A 22,112-nucleotide genomic window follows, 5' to 3' on the forward strand; every position below is an offset into this window, starting at 1 on the left:
AACACAATAAATGAACCAGATTGTTGAAGGTTTCTCTTTTTAATATATAGAGATTTTAATGTTGAGGGCGTCATTTTTTTTTTATTTTATCTGGAGTTTGAAATCAAATTGGACCGATCCTATATAGAAGTCAACCCAGTGAATAATAAAATGTAGGAACTATGAATAATTGAAAATAAAAAAGGTGGGAAAAAAAAAAAAACGTTTTATCCACGCATGAACCATGACGAATGTTCCGAGTTGGGAAGCTTCTTAGATCCAAGGAAGAAAACGTGACCCGACCCATTCCAAGCAAGGATAGGTAACATTATCCATTTATGGATAAGTATTCGTTTTCTTCCTCCATGCATCCACCTGTTTCAACTCCATCTTCTTTACTAAATGCCTCGTTTTTTTTTAATCCTCAAATTCTTTTAGAGTATATATATGTAATTCTTATGGAATAAATTCTCACATGTTCTTGTTTCACATAAGGACGATTCGAACCAAAAGCTCTATGTTAATATTTTTTGCGGTCATTATTTGTTTTATTCATAATATATAAACTCTTAGTTTTGATATTGATAAATAGTAACATGTCAACTCTAATGTTATACAATCCAATTTACATCACAACATCAACCTGATTTTATATATAAATTGCTAAATATTGAAACTGATTTACATAAAAAATTAATTGCAAAATCTCAAAAAATTTAAAAGTAGTGAGTCCAATATTTAAAATTATTAAAACATACATCAATATTTCATTTTACATTAATAATTTTGATAGCATAAAATATTGTTACAATTAACATAGTTTATATATTTTAATAAAATTGAATGATACCAAAACTATTTCTTTCATCGTTGAAAGATTTAAGATATAAATTTATTTTAGAGCAATAATACAAAAACATTTTATCCTATAATGTTGGATAAACTTATTTATTTACTTTTATGTATATTAAAATCATTATACATTATATTTTTCTTTAATTAATGTTCTACGACCAAATAACCCAAGAAATAGGTTGGATAGAAAATAGAATGTGTGAAACTAAATGGATAAAAAGGTAATTACTAATTTCTAAAAACTATATATAATATTGTAGAAATTTGTTCTTTTTTCAAAAACTATAATACCAATAACTTTTAAAATTATAACTGTTCACAAAAGCTTTATAATTTAAACTATTTTATATTCTTCTAAGTTATCGAATCATTTTTCTTGGGTTATGTAGTCGTGAATCACCAAGTTAATCAAAATCACAAAATATAATAAATTTAATAATCAAAAGTATTTAAAAAAATAACAAAATAATTTTTTTGAACATTAAATTAGTTTTTCTTATATGATAATAATGAAAATGTATTTGATGCTAAAGAATTAACAGTAAGACATTTTTTTTTCTTTAAATAATAATATTTTCCAAACTATGGCGACTTTCAAATTCCATGTTCCTCGCTTCTACACGCGTTTAACTGTAACATCTCATGACCCATATCATATCTCCAAAGAGACCCCCCTCCCCTTATAAATACGTTATCCAACTTTAACTTTCATTACAAACAATAATTTTCATTTCCTTCCAACAAAATAAAAACATATACAAGTTACCTGTGATTTCGTATTCCAATTTGGAGAAAGATGGTTGATTTGGATTGTAAAGCAAAGATGGTATCATCAGATAGTATGCCAAGCAGATCACCACGGCGTTCGTCGTCTAACAAACTTACCGCTTTGGTTCCACCACCGCCAGTCCGGGTTCCGGATTTGTCGCCGGCGTCTGATACTGACTGTTTTGCATACGAGCATTACCTACGGCTTCCTCAAATAAAGGAGCTATGGAACACGGTGGAGTTTCCAGGGTGGAAAAATGAGGCCGTGTTGAAACCGGCGTTGCAAGCTTTAGAGTTCACGTTTCGGTTTGTGTCGATTGTGTTGTCTGATCCGAGACCTTACGTTAATCAACGGGAGTGGAGAAGAAGACTGGAGTCTTTGGCGACGAGTCAGATCGAGGTTATTTCTTTGTTTTGCGAGGATGATAAGATCGAAACGGTGCCGATTGTTAATATCGGCGGAAGCGGAGGCGTATTGACGCGTGAGGGAAGCTCGGCGGAGGTGTGGAAGCTTAACGACGGCGAAGATGCGACGGTTTTAGTCAGCCAGATAAGCGAGGAAAGCCTGTTACCTCGGCTTGACACGTGGAAGAAATCGGAAGACGTAGCACAGAAGATTCTGTATTCGATTGAATGCCAGATGAGACGGTGTCCATACACGTTGGGGTTAGGGGAGCCGAATCTCAACGGCAAGCCAAGCCTAAACTACGACGCCGTTTGCAAGCCATCGGAGCTTCATGCTCTGAGCAAAACGCCACCGGATCAAGCTAACGTCAACAACTATGAGAACCGAACGGTATTCACGACGCATCAGATCCTGGAATCGTGGATCTACGTTGCTCAGCAGCTCTTGAATCGAATCGAATCAGAAATCGATTCAAACGATTTCGAAAATGCTTCGAGCGATAGTTACATTCTGGAACAGGTATGGAAACTATTAACAGAGGTTGAAGATCTTCATCTACTAATGGATCCCGACGATTTTCTCCGGTTGAAGAACCAGCTCGACGTCAAAACAACCACCGAGTCTGAATCGTTTTGCTTCCGATCAAAATCGCTGATAGAGATCACCAAACGTTCCAAGGATCTAAGACATAAGGTTCCGTACATTCTGGACGTAGAAGTGGATCCTATGGGCGGACCAAGGATTCAAGAGGCGGCAATGAAACTCTACCGGAAAAAGCACAACCCGGTGAAGATTCATCTGCTACAAGGGTTACAAGCGATCGAAGCGGCGGTGAAGAAATTTTATTACTCGTATAAACAGTTGTTGGTGGTGGCGATGGGAAGCGTGGAGGCGAAAGGTAGTCTGGCTTTCGTTACGGTGGATTCTAGTGATTCATTGGCTCAGATCTTCTTGGAACCGACGTATTTTCCGAGCTTGGACGGAGCAAAGACGTTTTTGGGAGATTACTGGAGCCATGAAGGCCGAGGTCGGTAGGTAGACGCGGGTTGACTCGGTGGTGACTCGGTTGTGGTGTGTCACAGACAGGATTAGGTTGGCGGAATTTTGAAAAAAAAAAAGAAAAAAAAGAAACGGAAGTCAAAGTTACAGTAGGACTTTGATTGGAGGATAAGGTCAAAGGCAAAGTTGTTTGTATACAAAACTTATTCATGTCATCATGTGTTCCATTCAAAATTTTAATATATATAAAAAAATTCTAATTTATTTATTGATAATTTAACTATTTATATTATGAAAGGGGGTCATAATATTATATATTTTGTACGTTAATGAATCTTAATTTCTTTGCAGTTTTAGTAATTGTTTAAGTAACATTGAATAAGACTCAATCGGTTTCGCACACGGAAGCAGTAAATTATACTATGGAAATGAGCTGGATATACAAAGAGTCAAAGATCCATTCAACAAAAAGCTAATTAGTTGCCATTTTATACCAACCAAAGGGAGATAATGTGATAACTAACGTTCTTATTTATTGACTTTTTAAGAATTGATCTAATCATTTTTTTTAACGTTTTTCGAAGTTTTAAGCAATCAAAGTTAAAATGAAAGAGCTTAGTTTACGAACATACAGCGAAAATATGTCATTTTATAAACAGTTATGCAGCTAAAAATATACTTGTCTCTACAAGCTCACCTTACAATACGTAGTTTTTAGTAAGCAATGAAATATTTCAGGAGGTTGAAAAGAAGCATATACCAAAACATTTTAGTAGCCACAGGAAAAAAGAAGAAAAAAAAAAAAAGCAAAAGTAATTCCCTTAATAGCGTAAAATGGGAGCAAGTAGTGTTTTATTTACTTAGCAAATTGTTTCCATTTTTCTATTAATGAAAAAAAATGAAATTTCTGATCCGACAATGAAAATCTTTGATTGATCATCACATCCTTTAATGCTTCTCAGTAAGATAAAAAAAACTTTTATCAGTATGTCCGATATTTTCTAGTAACTTTGTTAATTATCATTAGCATTAAAGAAAAGCAAATTTAAAAATGTCGATAGATGTTGCTACCAATGTCACAAACCAGTTTGTTTTGCTTTTAGTAGACAAATTTTCAACACGTCTGATGCTTTACCCAATTTTCTTCCAACATTACTTCGTCCTGGTGTGAAAAGAATGAAGACAGCCTACAACTTGGCTTGATCTTATCACCCTTTTACTTTTAAATAATACCCTTTTGAAATAAGTATTTAAATAAAATACAAAAAAAAACAAACCCCCTAAGAAATGGAACTTTAAATGAGGCATGTTTATGGCAACAACAGCAATTTGCACATGAGCAAGTCAAAAAAACACACCAAAGATATACAAAATAATTAGAGTATGGGAATTGGATAGTATCAAGACCCATTTCTCCACACAAGTCCCCAACAGATAAGTTCAAATCCCATGTTAGTTGAGGCATGGTCATGGACTCGTGGCCTAAATATTAAATGCGATTCTTTTCTATCCAACAAACCTAAGTAAACCCGCAAACCACAATAACAACAAAAGAAACCAAAGAAACCGAAACCATAATAATGACAGACAGAAATCTGTTTTGTACTGCATCTGACATGCATTGGACTAAGACAGTGCGACAAAAATTGCAATATAGAAACAAAATACGGAGTTGTATTGATACAATAAACAAAATATGGTTTACGTGGTTTGAATTGTTGGATGCTAATAAAGTTAAAAATCGGTTAAGAATACAAGAGATAGATAGCTAATGTAGTGGTAATTTAACAAACTAAGTGTGAAGCTAGAAAAAAGAGAATCAATGGCATCACCAGAACCAAGTACCACGGCTATCAACAGCCTTCACGGTAGTTGGTACCAATGGCATCTTCCCAAACTCGGATACAAATCTATTCACACACTCCGTCCTTTTGTCGCTATGACCCCCTAGACTACTGATTCCCGTCGATCCAATTTCGTATATCTTGCCTACAATTTTTGTACACCAAACATATAATTAAAGCCAGTAGAACATGACATGATATGACATGACAGTCTGTACTGTGTTTGACATGCATTAGACTGTGAGACTGATGTCAACAGGACAAAAATTGCAACTCTTTCGTCCCATTCATAAAGGTGGGACGGATAGGGACTTGCTTTTGATATATCATATCGTCTGTGCAAAATAGCCCTAGAAAGCTTGTCTGGTCCAGGACATGTGACACAGTATTCTTCGATGAAATTACCTTTTGCCCATATGGGAGGGGCGCCGGTTGCATTGGCAACCAGGAATGACATTGCGATGTCTTCACAATTCCTGTTTAGAATCATTGTAATTTTTTAACAAATTGTTTTAAAAAAAATGAGTAGTAAAATTACAAGTATTTTGAAAGGGTGTGTACCTATTTCTCTTTACATATTCCATGATGGATGTAGGCATTTCGTTAGTGTATAAACGAAGGTACTTCATGTGGAAAAATGACGCCTTAGAGAGTATCATACTGTATGTGCCGGTCCACCATACAGGCCACCATCCACCATAAATGTAAGAATTTTCATTCTCTTTCTGTGTAAAGAAAAAAAATTATTTTTATTCTCTTTTAACAAATAAAGATTCTTTAACGTTTTTAATTAAAAAAAAAAAAAACATACCGATCGATTAATCAAATGGATGCGAGGTACAAATCCCACCATAGTATCCGGTGCACTTTGCCAAACACTGAAAGCAAACTCTACTGATTTGCAAGAAAATATAATGTCATCATCGATAGAAAAAACAGCATCTGTTCTTGGATTCTTGATTTCTTTAAATCTATTGTTGAGGCTATCTTCTTTGTTTATGTCAAAAGCCAACTCGATATGATGATTATTTCCAGCATTTGACTTCACTGCTTGATTCAGATATTTCACAAGAGCATCTGAAGGAGGATCAGGCTCACTCCACACTATGTGGATTGAGTCCAGTCTAGGGCACGATGTATAATGAGAAATTGATTGCTTCAGAAGATCATATCTTTTCCATGTATTTATCAGCAATGTGTACCCTTTACTGTGAAAAAAACAAGTCCCTCGATTTAAAACTTTAAATAAATTACTAAATTCGAGATATGGACCACATTTAAGAGTGGTTTTGATATAATTTTCCAACATGCATGTCTTCCTAATTCCTATGGTATATAATACAAGTCTCTCATTTTAGATAAGAACTTAATTTATAATCTTTTTACCCCCAAATAAGAACTTGTGTACATCCAAAACTAATTTCTTAAATCCAAGACCTAACCAGAGCAAACAAGCATTAGAATTTTTACATCCATAACTTGACTTAGACAATTTCCAAGTAAAGATAAATTACTTTTATCGACAAGTTTCATGATACGTGAATGTCTAATGCAGATTTGCTTTCGGGAGTAAAAGAACGCTCAAAGTAAAAGCAAAAGAATTTGCAAAAACTGCCAAATTACATTGCGTATGGTAAAAGTGGAGTAATTCGTAATTCAACTCACCAGAAAGAGAAGACGAAACACAGAAAATAGGAAAAGACAAATTTAACACAGCTTATACTATATCAATCAATGAAGATCACGAATCGATATTCATTTATTATTCATATATATAAGTATAAGTTAAGCCATGTTCTCGTGGGCCCTCGCAAATGATAGTTCAATTGAATGCTTTACTGGAAGATTCAAATTGCAATTTTAGGTTGTTTTGTTTGATTGTAATGTTCATATGTTCATATGTACGGTGCGTCTGTAATGCTTGCTTCTTTTGGATCAATTGACAGTGTTGGTGTGTGAATTCTCTCCTATATCATATATGTGACGTATCTTGGATGCAAATTTTGAAGTACGATAGTGTATATAGAGATACCTTTTTGCCAAAAAGAGAAAAAAATCAAACTGTTAAGGTAACTAATTAACCTGGAAGTCCGATCAAGAAGGGGCACACTCTGTTGTCCCCATCCCAAAAACGACGGCGTTCGGCTTGCGAGCAAGGTTAATGTAAAGAGAAAGCAACAAAACAGTAACAACTTGATCTTGACTGAACCAGCGGCCAAGATCGCTGCTTGCCGGAACTTCTGCGCAGTCCGACGGCTAATTAGGCTTGTTCTGGCCACCATTAGTGACTTGATTTCCGATCCGAACTTAGATCAATCACTTCCTTATACCTCCAGGCTCCAGGCATAAACTCTTACTTCCCCAAGGTGTAACGTTTACTTCCCTCCCTCCACCGCCTCCTTTCTTTACATATCCTTAAGTATCTTTCTCACTCTCTCTGAGTCTGTGTCTCTGTACCTGGATTTGATTTTGGCGATGGGTTCGCTGGGCGGAGAGGTTGATGATCCGTTGAAAGAAACGATGCCTATGTTGGGGATTCAGTTAGAAGCGGAGAAGGCTGCAGATCTTTATGGGGTGTTGATTGTTGAATAGTTACTTACGGCTTAGTCAAATGGTTGACTTAGTTTGGAAACGTATTGGGATCTTATTTACATCAAATCCATTCTAAAAATATAACCGATTTGAACTTACCGTATCCTATATAACGTATGCATAAAATTGTCAATTAATGATTCTTTAATTTAGCAAAAGAACAAAGATAAATAAAGATTACTAATTGTTGAAGCATATTGAAGTTCAAGAAAAAAACGAAAATAAAAGAGGCTTTTGTTTTTTTATATACATTTTTATGGTTCGTCTACAATATAACTTCTTAACCATTGAGCATTAAATGTGTTTCTATAAAAAACAACCCTTCTCATTGATTCAGCAAACATCTCATCTATTCAACAAGCATCTAAATCAATTTTGGGTATTTCAATACCACATCTTACGCGATAACGGCATTCAAAGCATGAATTTTGATTATGTTTGTGTCTTAGCCTCTCTTCGTAACAAGCTTCCGGACTTAGCAGTTTTACTACTAAGCACCCCCCCCCCCCCCCCCCCCCCCTAAATCCCATAATACATTGACGAATGCCCCTTTTAGTAAAAATTGTTCAAGATATGGAAGTGCATTTCAACATGACGGCTCGGCAGAAAGCAGTTTTCTAGTGTTTACGTGCACCACATGTTCAAGATTTTCTTCTAGCTATACCTATAGACGGGCTTGGCCAACATGTCTCATGTGGAATATCGTACCATCCTCAAATATCGACTTATGATTCCAAGATTCTCAGCCGACGAGATATGTCCAGTATGTCGTAAGGCATGTTTGGATTCTTTTGGAGAGCATGCAGTTCATTGCAAAGAATTCTTGGGGTTCAAATACATACACGATATGGTTATGGATGTTTTGGTCTACATATTTAAGCATGTGGGATTTCCACCAAGAAAAAGACTCCTAATAATTTCCTAATTGACCCAATAAAAGGTAAGTCAACCCTTAGACTAATTGGTTTTTATTTTTTATTTTTGGATGGGTTGGAGGGAAACATGCATGTGTGAACTTTACAGGGGTATCCCCTCTCGTAGGCTTGAAAGCCGGAGGTTTCATGGCGGGACACGCTGCATTAAAAGCTGCCACATGCAAGGTCACCAAACATTAGAAATCATGCACGGAAAATCAACACGTGTTCATACCATTTGCATTTTATACGTTTGGTTTTCTTGCGTCGGATGCAGTGGAGCTTCTTAGTAGAGTACAACGAATTATGCATAGCAATGTTATATCCCCTAGATTTGTGGATGTAGTTTTTAAGAGAATTGGGTTTGTCATCCAAAAAGGTTTAGCGGTGCAACTTGTTGCCCGTTTGTTTTTTCATTTGTTGTACGATGATAACTTGGAAAACGAAAACTATAAAAACAAAATTTTATAAAAAAAAAAATCAAAAATATAAGTTTAAAGAATATGTTTGTCTCGAACTTTCTGACTTCTCCCCTTTTTGTTGTCATAATCTACATATATTTTCTTTATTTTTCTTTCACATTGTCCTTATTACTTCCCCACCAACTAGGGATGGTCCCCAACCAAATGGGGTTGGAAATTGTCTCCCCCGCCCACGCCCCCAAATTTTGCCCCTTCCCTCGCCCCTGCCCCTGTCCCCGAATCCCCCGCTTACCTAGCCCCCGAATACCTCTATCCTGCTCCCGTTCCCCCGTTTTATGAGCTTAATGTTAACTTTTTATGCTAAAAGAATGCTATATTTTAGGCTAAAAAGAGTTATTTTTCATAACTTTAAAAACTTAGTTTTCTAGCAACTCAAAAATTATAAATCCAACATTTTAAAAGCAACAAATCAAACATTAGAAAATGACAAATCCAACATTAGAAATACGGGAAATCAAACAAACATACAAATATAAGATATAATAAATACAATGTTACAAAAAATTACATGTCCAAAAATATATTACTAATTATTCAATACATCACCAATATCCATCAAGTCATCGTTGTTTGACATTTGAATCATTTAGGTGATTCGGCTTACTAAATGCTGAAGACATGAAATTTGAAAATGGCTCCCACAAAAACAAATAATCAACCATATTATTAACCAAAAATCTAATAAATAAATGGGTAATGAAATGGCAGGTAAAGAACATTTACAAAAAAAGAGTAAACACAAAGAAATCAAAAATCGTTGTTCTTAAAAGCAAAAGCAAGTTCAATGATCATTGTTCTTAATAGTATAAATTAGCGATAAGTGAGAAATAGAAAATCAGAAAAATCGAAAATCATTGTGCGGGTTATGGAGTCGTCGATTATTAAATCATTGTACATAAGTCATAACTACATATCTAACATTATTCATGGAGAAATTAGAAAGCTAAATTAATTCCTAAACATAGTTACATAACTACATTACACAAATAGCAATTGGAATTCAAAAGTGAGAATCCTATTGTAGGTGGAGTTGTTGAGTTATAATCGAGTAGTCGAAAGATGGTGGAGACGGACGGTGACATGCCGCAGCCGGAAGTTGATACTCGATTGTTGTTGTGCACTCTTGTTGTCGTTCAATATTTCGATTGCTGGAGAGGGGGGGGGGGGGGGGGGGGGGCGGAGTCGTAGTCGCAAAAGGAACTGGAAAATGAGTGTTTGATGAGTGATGAACGGTGTAAGTGTAAGTAAAGTTGAAACCCTAAAAATCTAGATTCTCTCTCTCTCTCTCTCTCTCTCTCTCTATATATATATATATATATATATATATATATATATATATATATATATATATATATATATATATATATATATATATATATATATATATATAATTTGCATATATACAAACGGGGCCTCGTCGGCACTACTGGATGGAAATACCCACTCCTGACCCCAATCTCGAAAATAAAAAGGGGTTTAATTTTGCTCCAGTCCCCAAAAAATTTAAAACTTTTATTTCGTACAAAATCGGGGTCCCGCGAGAACTGGGTCCCGCATAAGTTTTTGACAACCCGTAATTCCTACCCTGTAAAATCAATCCAATCAATCAAAAGTCAGAATTGTTCCTATTTCCTTTAGCCTTGTTAAATGTCATTTTATGAGTTCTAAGCCTAATACACTCAAGGATTTTATGTTAGGATGTGAACCACGTAAGAACCAAGAGCTTAGAACATCATATGATCCATAAAAACCTCAACAAGTGAGGTTCACGGCCGTAAACCCTTGTTAGGCCGTGAAACCCTCCTATATGGATGAAAATTTGTCACTTTTCGTTCACTTCTTCTCCTCTTGGCCACAAACACTCCATTTTCTCTCAAGTATCATCCAAAAAAAGCTCTCATTTCACTCCAAAATCGTAAGTGTCTCATTCCTTTACTTATGTATAGTTAGAAATCCCTTTGATTCCATATTGATTTATCTCTTTCCTTCTAGATCTTCAAATCACCATCTTTTCCACCAAGAACACATACTAGTTCTTGGGCCGTGAACACCTTAGAGACTTTCAATAAGCGAGTATCCCATTCATCCTCTTGTTGTCCATTAGAAACACTAGCATCCCCATGAAACAAACACCTCTTTGGCATGAACTTCAAGAGTTCACAACCATGAACCCTTCATTGGGCCGTGAACCCTTCATAAGATCATGATAGGACCGTGAACCCTCCTTCCATGGTTGTAAACCCTTCATAAGATCATGCTTGGGCTGTGAACACATCATGTGTTCCATGGCCGTGAACCCTCCCAAGGCTGTGAACACTTCTTGTATGGTCGTGAACTCCCTGCAATCAATCATATGCAATTCTAACACTCCATTGAGAGTGTTTCCTAATTCCTAAGGTTGTTTCTCTTACATGTTAGTTGTTATATACACTAATTATATACATATATGTATTAGTATATGTCGTTTAGGACTCGTTTATGCCTTGGGACTTCATTCGTGGAACTTCTCATCCTTACTCGAATCTTCAAGTTGAATCACCCACATAAAGGTGAGTTCATACCCCTATAACCAATAGGGGTGAGCACGGTGCAGTTTGGTGCGGTTTTTGGCTAAAACCGAACCGAAAACCGCAACTTCGGTTTTTTGAAATTTAGAAACCGCACCGTTCGGTTTTATGCGGTTCGGTTTTTGCGGTTTTTTGCGGTTCGGTTTTTTTTGCAGTTCGGTTTTTTTTGCGGTTTTTTTCCTGTTTTGACTTTTTACTAAAACTCAAGTAACTCAGCAAGTTACTTTGACTCAAATGTAAAGTGGTAATCATTTATTGGAGATAATTCCATACCACAACCTATTGGTTTGAAATCAAATTACTTAACCACTCATTTAATAAGTTTTTAATGCTTCAATATAATGCGAATTTAATATAATATTTGTTTCACAAGTACATACGATAATATCAATTATTGTGTTCATAAAAATGATACTATATCACTAGTACTCTTCATATTTAAATGTTAAAAAAATATCATAAACATTATTTGTTATTGTAAATACCATTGAATGTATGCTTAAAAATATACAATTATCCTCCGATAGATAAGATAGATATTTACATTTATAGAAATTTTAATTGTCATAAGTTCTTGGTTCTTACAAATATCAACACTTAATATATATATATATATATATATATATATATATATATATATATATATATGCGGTGCGGTTCGGTTTTTTGCGGTTTTTACGAGACTAGAAACCGCACCGCACCGAGTATTTTCGGTTTTTGCAAAACTAAAAACCACACCATCGGTTTTCATTTCAGTTTCAGTTTTTCGGTTTCGGTTTATGCAGTTTTTTCGGTTTTTTTGGTTTGCGGTTCGGTTTTTGCTCACCCCTAATAACCAATCTTTTAAATGTTTTTAAATGCTTTTAAAAGGGGGGGGGGGGGGTACAAGTTGAACGCAGTCGTGTTGTGTTAATGTTTATCTGTGATAACCATCACATTAAAGGATTTCTTATGCTTTTACAAGTGATCAAATCAATTCAAAAACTCTTTTAAGTTATGTTACTTTGTTGTTTATAAAACTCTGTTATTAAAGTACAAGCATAACTCAGTAGAAAATCGAGTCTTTTCTACAAATCGGGGATAGTACAAAACAAACATACTAGTAAACTATAATAGGTATAGTTTAGGGGTTCAGAACATACTATAACTAGAACGGGAAGAAACATACAATAACAAGAACAGAAAGGAACATACATCCTTTTACAAGAATAAGAAAACATTAATGTGAAACTGCTACTTCACGGCAGAGCAATATACTTTTTATGTCGCGTTTTGTAACTAGAGTCTCCTGGAGGGAGAACGGGCATTGTGTGTATAGATCTATACGGGACTGACAATCCCGCATCCCGACTGTTCGCTACAGTTTGGCCGGTAGGCCAAGGGGTGACAAATGTCACATTAGTTTCGACGCCAACAGGTCGTCATGTTAAAGACTCGTCAATCAGTATGGTTATAACCACCTCACATTTTAACCTTAATTAACAAATTGGTTGTAAGGTAGTTAGTGCTTCAGTAGTTACTTTATGCAACATTACTGTACACTTTCATTTTCCAAATACATTCATATAGTGATCTCTCATGTTAAAGGTTTGATACACATTATTAAACCAGTATAACTTAAAGGACCTTTAGTGGTTAATTCTATAATACCTTAGTTTATATATCATGGTTATATATAATTAATATCCAATATATAGTTGGATGTGTGTTTTCTGTCTTACTTCCTGTTCCTTATTTGGTTGTGGGCTTAGGGCAGATTCGCCAATTTAACTGTCTGTTCGATATTTAATTATAGATACTAGTATAAACAAAGTGATTATAGAAGGAACTATTGTGGCTACTGGCTACCATTTTTACAAAAGGAAATATATTGTTTTCTTAAAGAATGTTTTCATCAAATATAAAGAACTATTACAGTTAACTCCGTAAGTACCAAATGAATACGCCAGGGTTATATATAATGAAGATCTAACAAACAATGGGATGTGTGACTTACGCCTCATTTCATGTTCCTTGGTTAGTTGTGGGCTTATGGCATATTCACACAATCGATTGTCTGTTTATTTTGGATTGTATATAACTTGTATCCATTTAGTACTCATAGAAGGAATTGTAGAGTTATTTTTACTTATCATTCACCCAATAAAAATATAGGATTTTCTAGAGGAACAGACGAACTTTTCTAAAGAACTTACTTTTCATCACTTAAATACTTATGAACTCACCAGCTTAAATGTTGATCTACTCTAAATAACTTGTATTCTCAGGAAACTAGTAGACATGTATGTGTACTGGGATTCAGACGATGGAGTATAGTAGCTTCATGTCGTGTTTTGTTATATACTTTTGGAGTCAATCTTTTTGTGAATCACATACTTTGTAAACACTTTAATATTAATGCAATGATTGTTTGTTACTTTGATTACTATGATGCATGTGTTGTGATACTACATATGACGTCCTCCGTCCCCGAATGTTTCCGTCGTTCCGGTTTGGGGGCGTGGCAAATTGGTATCAGAGCATTGTTTATAGTGAACTAAGTATATCAACCTATAAAAGATATACAACTATAAATGCAATGGGGACGAAGTGCTCTGACTAAAAGTATATTTTAAAAATGTATAAATATTTTTAAAAAATATACATACATGCTGATACATATATACATACTAGAACAAGTATCACAAGAAGAACAGAACAAAAGTATTTAAAGGTTGGACACCGCAGTCAAACCTGGATAATTATGTAATCATATATGGGATCAATATAGCCTAATCAACTATATTTATTTGAGATATGACCAACATGTTTTTGGGAGTGATGTGGTGTTGCAACAATCTTAATACTTACCTAACTCTATATACGAAGGATTTCTAGATCAGAACATAAAGTTAAAATACTATGGGAGTATTTTATGATACTATAAGACAACAACAAGTTTAAAACATATCAAGTTCATTACATTAAAATACTGTAGGATTATTTTAGGCACTATATATATAACTTATGTGATAATTTAAATACCCTTATGGTAGGTCTATAATTTTGGAGTGTGTACTCCCAAGGTTTTATATAATTGAGATTTTATAGACTTAGAATTTGTGATCTGTGCTCTACTTCCTGTTCTTTGTTTGGTTGTGGTTTTAGAGTAGGATCACATATTCGAAGGTTTATTTAATCTTAAATTATATACAACTTGTGTACACTGCACAATTATAGGAGGACTCGATAAGGATCACCCATAATGTTCCACTTAATCTCATAGATTCTTTAGACACTTCCATTCTCGCACGACAAACCCAGATAGATGTAACCACTCCATCATAAGCAGTTGGCAGAGAAGTCAAGGAGGAACAAAAAGAGATTCAAGAGGAGTTTTCCTAAGAGGGATTAGCCAAAGAAACCAAAAACGTCCTATGTGCCACACTAATAAATAATAACCTTAATTGACTTAGTGAGCTAGTGAATACACTACTCAAACTATGTGTTAGGATGATTTCTTTTTCATACAGCCAGTGACGGATACTCAATTCATGGAGACTCATTCGAGGATAGCCACTTCTAATTCATAACGTTTATTTTATATAGACTCCCTTTATGAATTGTTTCCAGAACCCTATGAAAATAAGAACCAGATGCACTCAGAACTAGGATAAGTTAGTCATTCAGCTTCCGGCTTATAACCACTGCTACAGACTTATTTCCATCTTACCTTTGTATTATGTTTAGCAAAAGAGGCATCACGGTAGCCATGTAAGGCGTGTAGTCAATAGCACAATAGAGAATCCACCACCACAATACAACCATGATGCTCTCCAAGCAACGACAACGTCTGCAGTAACAACTGCTATAACTCATATCCGTGCAAGTAGTACCAGTGGGTCTGGTAGCGGTACCCACTTAACTAACCCCGGAGTTACCCACGGACACCCACGGTAGTGTTCGTATAAGGACTTCATGAACTGCAAACCCAAATCCTTTAATGGAAATGGGGGAGTCATTGCTCTGATGCGATGGTTCGACAAAACAGATTTTAACGTTATTTATATCCATGAAATCATTCATGACTACTTCAACTTTCGTCAAGATTAATTATCCAAAATTATCTTTTACTTTTAAATTTTATTTTAGTGCTTTGGCGATAAATTTTATATTTAATATTTTCTGCAAATATTATATATACTTGTAATATTTGTTCATATAACGTGTATACGATAAATATTTATATAGCTCATAACACGCACGAAGAATAATTAACCTATTCAAGGATTTCTTTTAATTGTTCGATACAATGTATAATTATTATTATTATAATTTTAACCATTTAGCTCGAATTTACGGACGTTACAAGAATCCTTGATGGTTGAAGACAATTTAATTCAAAGTGAATTTGTTAACGTGCGACTTGGAATTTTGATTACTAGGATTAATAATCTGAACCGAAACAAGGTAAAGGAAACCTGAATGACAATTTTGAAATGATAAGTGTTTGGAGTATGTTTAGGGCACTTTCGAATTTATGGACATGTTTAGTTATTATGGATTTACTTGTGTATAGGATCAACCTTGTAGTAGCTATAGGGTTTTTACGATTGTAACTATTCATAATTAAAGTATCCATTGTAATCGTTTTTTAAATAGACCGGTAATAGAAGATTTATCCAGTTAATACGTGGTTGTAGGTTACACGATCAAAACACATTAATTCCTTATGTCCTTTATTGTTTTGTCTTGCTTTCCTACCTAACAAAGGGAAATTAAATTATTACATTAGCACAATGGTTTTCAATCATTATTAGCTCAAACTTAATCTCATGGTGCTAAGGAAGCAACAAAATGTCTATGATTTGTCTACCAAGTTAGCAGGTCCGTCCCTGACATTTTGGAGACCTTGTGCAAAAACTAAAATGAAGCCCCATAAAAAATTTCTTGTAAATATTATTAACTATATTTGTTACCACTAATTCAAAACATAAAGTTACTAAAAAGGATCTTATAAGTTCACTACCACAAAATAATGTCTTCACTCATTGGTAATCAAATAAAACTGTAAAACTGTTATAAGCAACTTTAAAAAAAACAACGCATTACTATTTTCTAAACATCGACATTCTAGCATTTTTAGAAGAAAATTCGTCTACGAGACTTTCATAAACAATATTCTCAATAAACTCTTTCTCATTCAAAATCAATGCTAAAACGTTTAATCTCTCTTGAGATATCGTCGAACGCAAATAAGATTTTAAAAGATTTAGTTTTGAAAAGCTTATTTCCGCTAATGCAACCGTAATTGGAAGAGTCCACAATATTTTGTATGCTAGACAAGAAACTAGATAAGTATTCATCATTTTTAAGAAATTTAGTATTCTGTTAGTTGTATTGTGTCAAACCGATAAATGTTTTTGTAACAACTCCAGTTCATTGAATAAATCATCAGCATCAATGTCTGAGATATGACCATTTTGCAGCCTCTTTTCTAGATTTTGGCAAACATGACTTTAGCTCACTAGTATTCATTGACTTCAACTTTTCTGTTGTGAATAAAAAACCAAAAATGGCTTCATATTGTTTTTATTGTTCAAACCTTCGCTCCAATGAACCAATAACTTGATCAACTATATACACAAAATATTGAATCATAAGTGACTCTTGAGGTGAAAGTTCCTGTACCGGCTCTGATGACCGAATGTTATTCTCATCAAAATGTCTTTTTTTAACAACTCTTATTTTATTATTTTTCTCAAAAAACACTGGATCAATTTACAAATCAAAAGCTATAACTCTCACACAATCCAAAGCCTTCTCAAACCAATACATTAAAAATAAACCAACAACAATTTCATTATTCATTAACTTTATGGAGCATTAACACGCAGAGATGACAGAAAGCAAAGCAGTGCAATCAAGTGACAAGGATGGTTGAAAAATTAAAAGAGATGAAATACTAACCTTAATTTGCAGTAAGCAATCAATGAGATATTTAGAACAGCAAAAGCCAAATGACGAGAGACGAGCAACACAATTACTAGGTTTGGTAGGGTCTGATTTTTTCTTACTTTTTGGTGAGTTTATAAAGTATAAAAACGTTATCTAAAATTTATAAAGAAAACATATTTGCATTTTTTGGATATAGATATTTTCCTTAAATTGCTGATAAAATTTAAATTTATGATTAGATTTTGATTTTTATTGATTTCTTTTTTTTAATAATCAAAATGCATCTAAAATTGGAACCAAATGTTACTTGACTAATTTTATTTATTGATAAAACATAAAAATAAATTTTATAAAAATATCAATACTATAACTATAAATTATCCCAAAAATCGGAGGCCCCTAAGATTGGAGGGTTGGTACGACCGCACCACCGGCACCACCCCAGGGCCGCCACTGCAAGTTAGAATACAACACGTAAGTTTAGGTTCAACCCTTATTGATGAGATTGTGTTTGAATGTTTCTTCGTCTACATTATGGTGGTGTTATCTAGTTTTGACGTATTTATCAACCAATATCATGTTGCTTGCATCAAGCCAATTGAAATATAATTTCTCTTTGTTCTACAGAAAGTTTTAGTAGATGAGCCGAAAGTCGGCTAATGTAGGACTTGCCCACTGGTAGAGGTTTTTCTTTTTAGATTGAAGACCTCTAGTTTTACTTCGGATGATATTAATTCCTAATCATTAGTTCCTTTTAGATTGAAGATCCTTAGTTCTACTAACTTAATCATACTAATTCCTAATCACTAAGCAACCGTAAAAAAATGAGCCTAAAGTTAATTGGGAAAAGGACTTATATGGGTAATTATGTTTCAAAATTGTTCAAAAAATATCATTCAAGTTTGGTGTGTCCAAAAAACACCATCCAAGTAAAGCATTTGTACAAAAAACACCAACGAAGTACAGTCTTTGTTCAAATTTGACATTGTGTAACCGATAATTACCGGTAAAAAATAAGTAAAGGAAAAAAACAAGAGGAAATGACTCAAAGGGGTAACTATGTTTCAAAATCGTTCAAAAAACATCATCCAAGTTTGGTATGTTCAAAAAACATCATCCAAGTTTGGTATGTTCAAAAAACATCATCCAAGTAAACTTTTTGTACAAAAAACACAAAACAAACTATATGTTTTGTTGAAATATTACCCACTAGTAACTAGCTCTTACAAGTTAAATGATGACTTAGCTTAACTATTATGACATGGAGTAATAATTATTGACAAAACAATAAATGATATATTCCTTATTTAAAAATCGATTTAGGGTTTCTTAATGAATGAATTACTTCATCTTCTCCTATGATTGCTCTTCTTCTTCTAAAGTGATGATCTCAATCTCAAGTCCAAAACCCTAATACTTGACTTAAGGCAAAAAGGGCTCCTTTACCCCTGCCTCAATGGGCCTCCCTCCGCCTAATGCCCAAATCCATAAAAAGCCCAAAAAGGAATCCAAGCCCAACTACAAGGCTTCTAAGGCCCAATATGGCCCAAGAACCCCCAACATGGCCTTAAGCCCAAAAAATGACCTGCTACAACCAGGTGGGCCCGAGGTCTAAGTTAAATAAGGCTATGCATACGCCCAACATATGTTCAATCCTCTGCGATCCAGATTTCAAGCCAGTACGCCCGACATACTCCTAGCATACGCCAAGCGTACTTGGCTAGGGTCAAGAACTACCAATCTTCTGACGGCCATAAATTCTTCATTTTAAGTCAGATTTCGTCATTCTTTATATCCATAGGAAGGAAACAAGAATCTTTACACTTCTATCAACTCCCCTTTGCCTTAAAAAATTTCTAACATAAACCTAAACCTCATAAAGGATCGAACTGATACTTACTAGTATGTCATTGGGCTCCAACACAAACCGAACACTTGGTCCCCAAAAACTACATTATCCATCACCAAATGGGTGTTACAGACACCATGACTTGTTACGAACGAATATAAATTTGAATACATCATACACAAGCATTGGAACCATATCCCAAGAAACATGCAAAAGAAATGGTACGAAACAATAAAATAATAAGGAAGTGACAAAAGACGTGTCTATCTATAAACTGGATAATAAATGAAGGATTGGTCAAGACTATAAAATATTCTAACAACGAGCAATCTATAAATACCCCAAAGACATGATTTCCGAGGCAGAGTAAGGTAAGGCAAAAAAGAGATAGCACACATAGCATTACAGTAACACTAAGAATCACAATCTAATATAGGCATCAGAGAGCTATGTCGGGGTCCAAATTAGATTGCCATTTCGCTTCCAAAGGCCATAACCCTCGGTTGGACCCTAAAATGACAAAATCTAATTTAACATTAAGATAACACTAAGAATCGCAATCTGAAGGCCATAACCCTTGGTGTGGCTGTTGATGCCTAAATTAGCTCCCGTGGATATAAAGAATGACGAAATCAGACTTAGGCTATGTTTGGCGCGCCATAGGTAGCTGATAAGCTAGCTTATTTTTTAAGCTTTTTTAGGTTGTCGTGTTTGGTAAGCCAAAAAGTAGCTTATTAGCTAGCTTATAAGCTAGCTTTTTGAAAAACTACTTAGACTAGCTTTTTAGGAGCTTTTTTAAATTTTCCAAATACACCCCTTAATTAATTATAGAAACACATATTCTTACATGTCCTTTTATGTAATTTTATATATTTCAGCTAGTTTTACCAAACGTTATTTTTTATCAGCCAGCTTTTCAGCTATCACCTAGCTTTTTATTTAACAACTAGCTTTTCAGCTATCAGCTAGCTTTTCAGCTAACAGCCAGCTTTTCAGCTAGTACGCCAAACATTGCCTTAGAATGAAGAAGTTATTGTTGGAATAGTGTCTAAGCCTGTAACTATATTTGGTATGTACTTGACCCGGTTGTGCATGACCCTTTTGGGTTGCCTTCACCAAAGCAACTTGACAAGGTAATTTAAGGAGAAAGAGAGAATATTATGATTTATTATATATTATAAGAATAATATATTAAAGGAGAAATCATACTTATTTAATTAGTGTTAGTCATAAATTAATAGGAATTAATTTGGTGACTAAAAGAGATTAATTAAATAAAGGGGTATAAACTGTCAAATGTATGATAGTTATGTTTTGCGCTAAGGAAACCTTATGGACTTAAGGAGGAACGAAATTATGATGGGGATCCATCATATTTTCATCCAAGGCCTTATTCCAAATGGTTCCTTGGGCTGCTTGGTGGTTAAGCTGTCCATTAGGTTTAAGACTGAAACCCTAGTAGCCTGCAAGTATAAATAGGACCCCTAGGCTATGGAAATCGGCTACATGCTTCTAAGAGAACCCTAGGATCGATTTCTAGTATCTCTCAACCTCTCTCATATTGCCTTCTTGCTTGTGGGATTTGTGAACCATTAGAGGAGTTATAATTGGGACTTTAAGCTCAAGATCAAGAATATTACAAGGATTTCAAGCAATTTGAAAGAGGTAAACACTTAGATCTGTTCTTATGATGTTGATTTCGAATTTTATATGATAGATCTAGGGTTTCAAGTCTTGGATTCAAAGCATGTAGAATAGAGAAACCTAGATCCAAGCATTAGGGTTTGTATGAGCACATAGGATTGTTTCTTATGCATAAAACCCATCAGTGGTATCAGAGCCTTAATTGGTTTCAATTGTATGTGATGCTTAACTGTTTTGCTTGCTGAAAATCGAGTTTTTTGCCTCTGCCCGACTCAACTCGGCGATTCAGTATCTAGACTCGGCGAGTTGGCCCCTACTCGGCGAGTCCAGAGCTGACTCGGCGAGTTCGTGCGTTAGGCAGAGGGTATTTCGGGATTTAGTTGCTGTTTTAACTTGGATTTGATGCCTAAATCGTATTTTGAAGTTAAAATCCGAATTTTATCTTAATTAAATGATTATCCTTGCCAAAAATAGATAATTTCAAAACTTTTGAATATTGGTTGTTTATATGATAAATATGGATTATTTAAAATTATTTGGTAATTATCTAATGACTAAAATTGGATTAGCTCAAATATAGATAATTATAAAATTAATTGTTTAATTTAACTTATTTGTTATTTGATCCCTTTAGTTTTGAAAAGTTCAAAACTAGTCCTCAAGTTTTGAAATTTGAGTTTGTGATTAAAGGTTTAATTTTGAAGAATTTAAATTTCAAACCCTTAGAGTTTTACAAGTTTAAAATTCAACCCTATACTATTATATTATTACAAGCTTAATGTGTGTGTGTATATATATATATATATATATATATATATATATATATATATATATATATAACTAAAATGCTAGTCTTACCGTTAGTAGGCCTCATTCACGAAGCCGGTCTATAAGGTGGGTATAAGGTTGATGCCTATAAAATGGTGCTTAATGGGTGTACACTCACACCCACTGCTTGCTTGACTGGTGGAGGGTCGTTAGCCGAATGGGTAGGATAGGACAATCTCTCATCATTAAAAGTATAATGTAAGATACTAAGTAACTACATGTTTTACAAATTCCCAATCTTAGTTACTTTAGGGTAAAATGTGAAAAATGATGCTATTCCATGGAATTACACTTTATACCCTTGTTAAATGTTAGTGGAGCATGCGTGGTTAACCGACATACTAATTTGGGATTCACATTGGTGGCGAAGGGCGAGTCGATGTTTATCATAGATCAATGGAGCGTGTGTGGTTTACCGGCACATTGATTAGGTGATAGAGACATTAAG

General features: G+C 34.5%; 2 protein-coding genes across 2 annotated transcripts; one reads left to right on the plus strand and one right to left on the minus strand.

Annotated features, from left to right (window-relative positions):
* The first annotated feature begins 1,539 nt into the window (after positions 1 to 1,539).
* Positions 1,540 to 3,282, plus strand: LOC145028290 (nematode resistance protein-like HSPRO2). Its single transcript, XM_078976965.1, has one exon. It carries the CDS (start codon positions 1,631 to 1,633, stop codon positions 3,041 to 3,043), a length of 1,413 nt encoding a protein of 470 aa, XP_078833091.1. The 5' UTR covers positions 1,540 to 1,630; the 3' UTR covers positions 3,044 to 3,282.
* A 1,379-nt stretch (positions 3,283 to 4,661) lies between these two features.
* EPC1 (Nucleotide-diphospho-sugar transferases superfamily protein) lies at positions 4,662 to 7,464 on the minus strand. The gene is made up of 5 exons (XM_078976966.1): positions 6,934 to 7,464; positions 5,663 to 6,059; positions 5,413 to 5,576; positions 5,257 to 5,327; positions 4,662 to 4,996 (listed from the first exon to the last, which is right to left on the minus strand). The coding sequence occupies exons 1-5, from the start codon at positions 7,131 to 7,133 to the stop codon at positions 4,836 to 4,838; spliced, it is 993 nt and encodes a 330-aa protein (XP_078833092.1). The 5' UTR covers positions 7,134 to 7,464; the 3' UTR covers positions 4,662 to 4,835.
* Between the last annotated feature and the right edge of the window lie 14,648 nt (positions 7,465 to 22,112).

The sequence above is a fragment of the Lactuca saligna genome, chromosome 2 (genome assembly GCF_052625555.1).
Source record: "Lactuca saligna cultivar CGN05327 chromosome 2, ASM5262555v1, whole genome shotgun sequence".
Classification (NCBI taxonomy): domain Eukaryota; kingdom Viridiplantae; phylum Streptophyta; class Magnoliopsida; order Asterales; family Asteraceae; genus Lactuca; species Lactuca saligna.

Bases quoted from the DNA above. Each gene is read 5' to 3' on its own strand.
- LOC145028290 (XM_078976965.1), top strand. From the start codon at position 1,631: ATGGTTGATTTGGATTGTAAAGCAAAGATGGTATCATCAGATAGTATG.
- EPC1 (XM_078976966.1), bottom strand. From the start codon at position 7,133: ATGGTGGCCAGAACAAGCCTAATTAGCCGTCGGACTGCGCAGAAGTTC. The intron at 6,060-6,933 runs GTTAATTAGTTA...TTTTTTTCACAG, and splicing joins CTTCTTGATCGGACTTCCAG to TAAAGGGTACACATTGCTGA. The intron at 5,328-5,412 runs GTACACACCCTT...GATTCTAAACAG, and splicing joins GAATATGTAAAGAGAAATAG to GAATTGTGAAGACATCGCAA.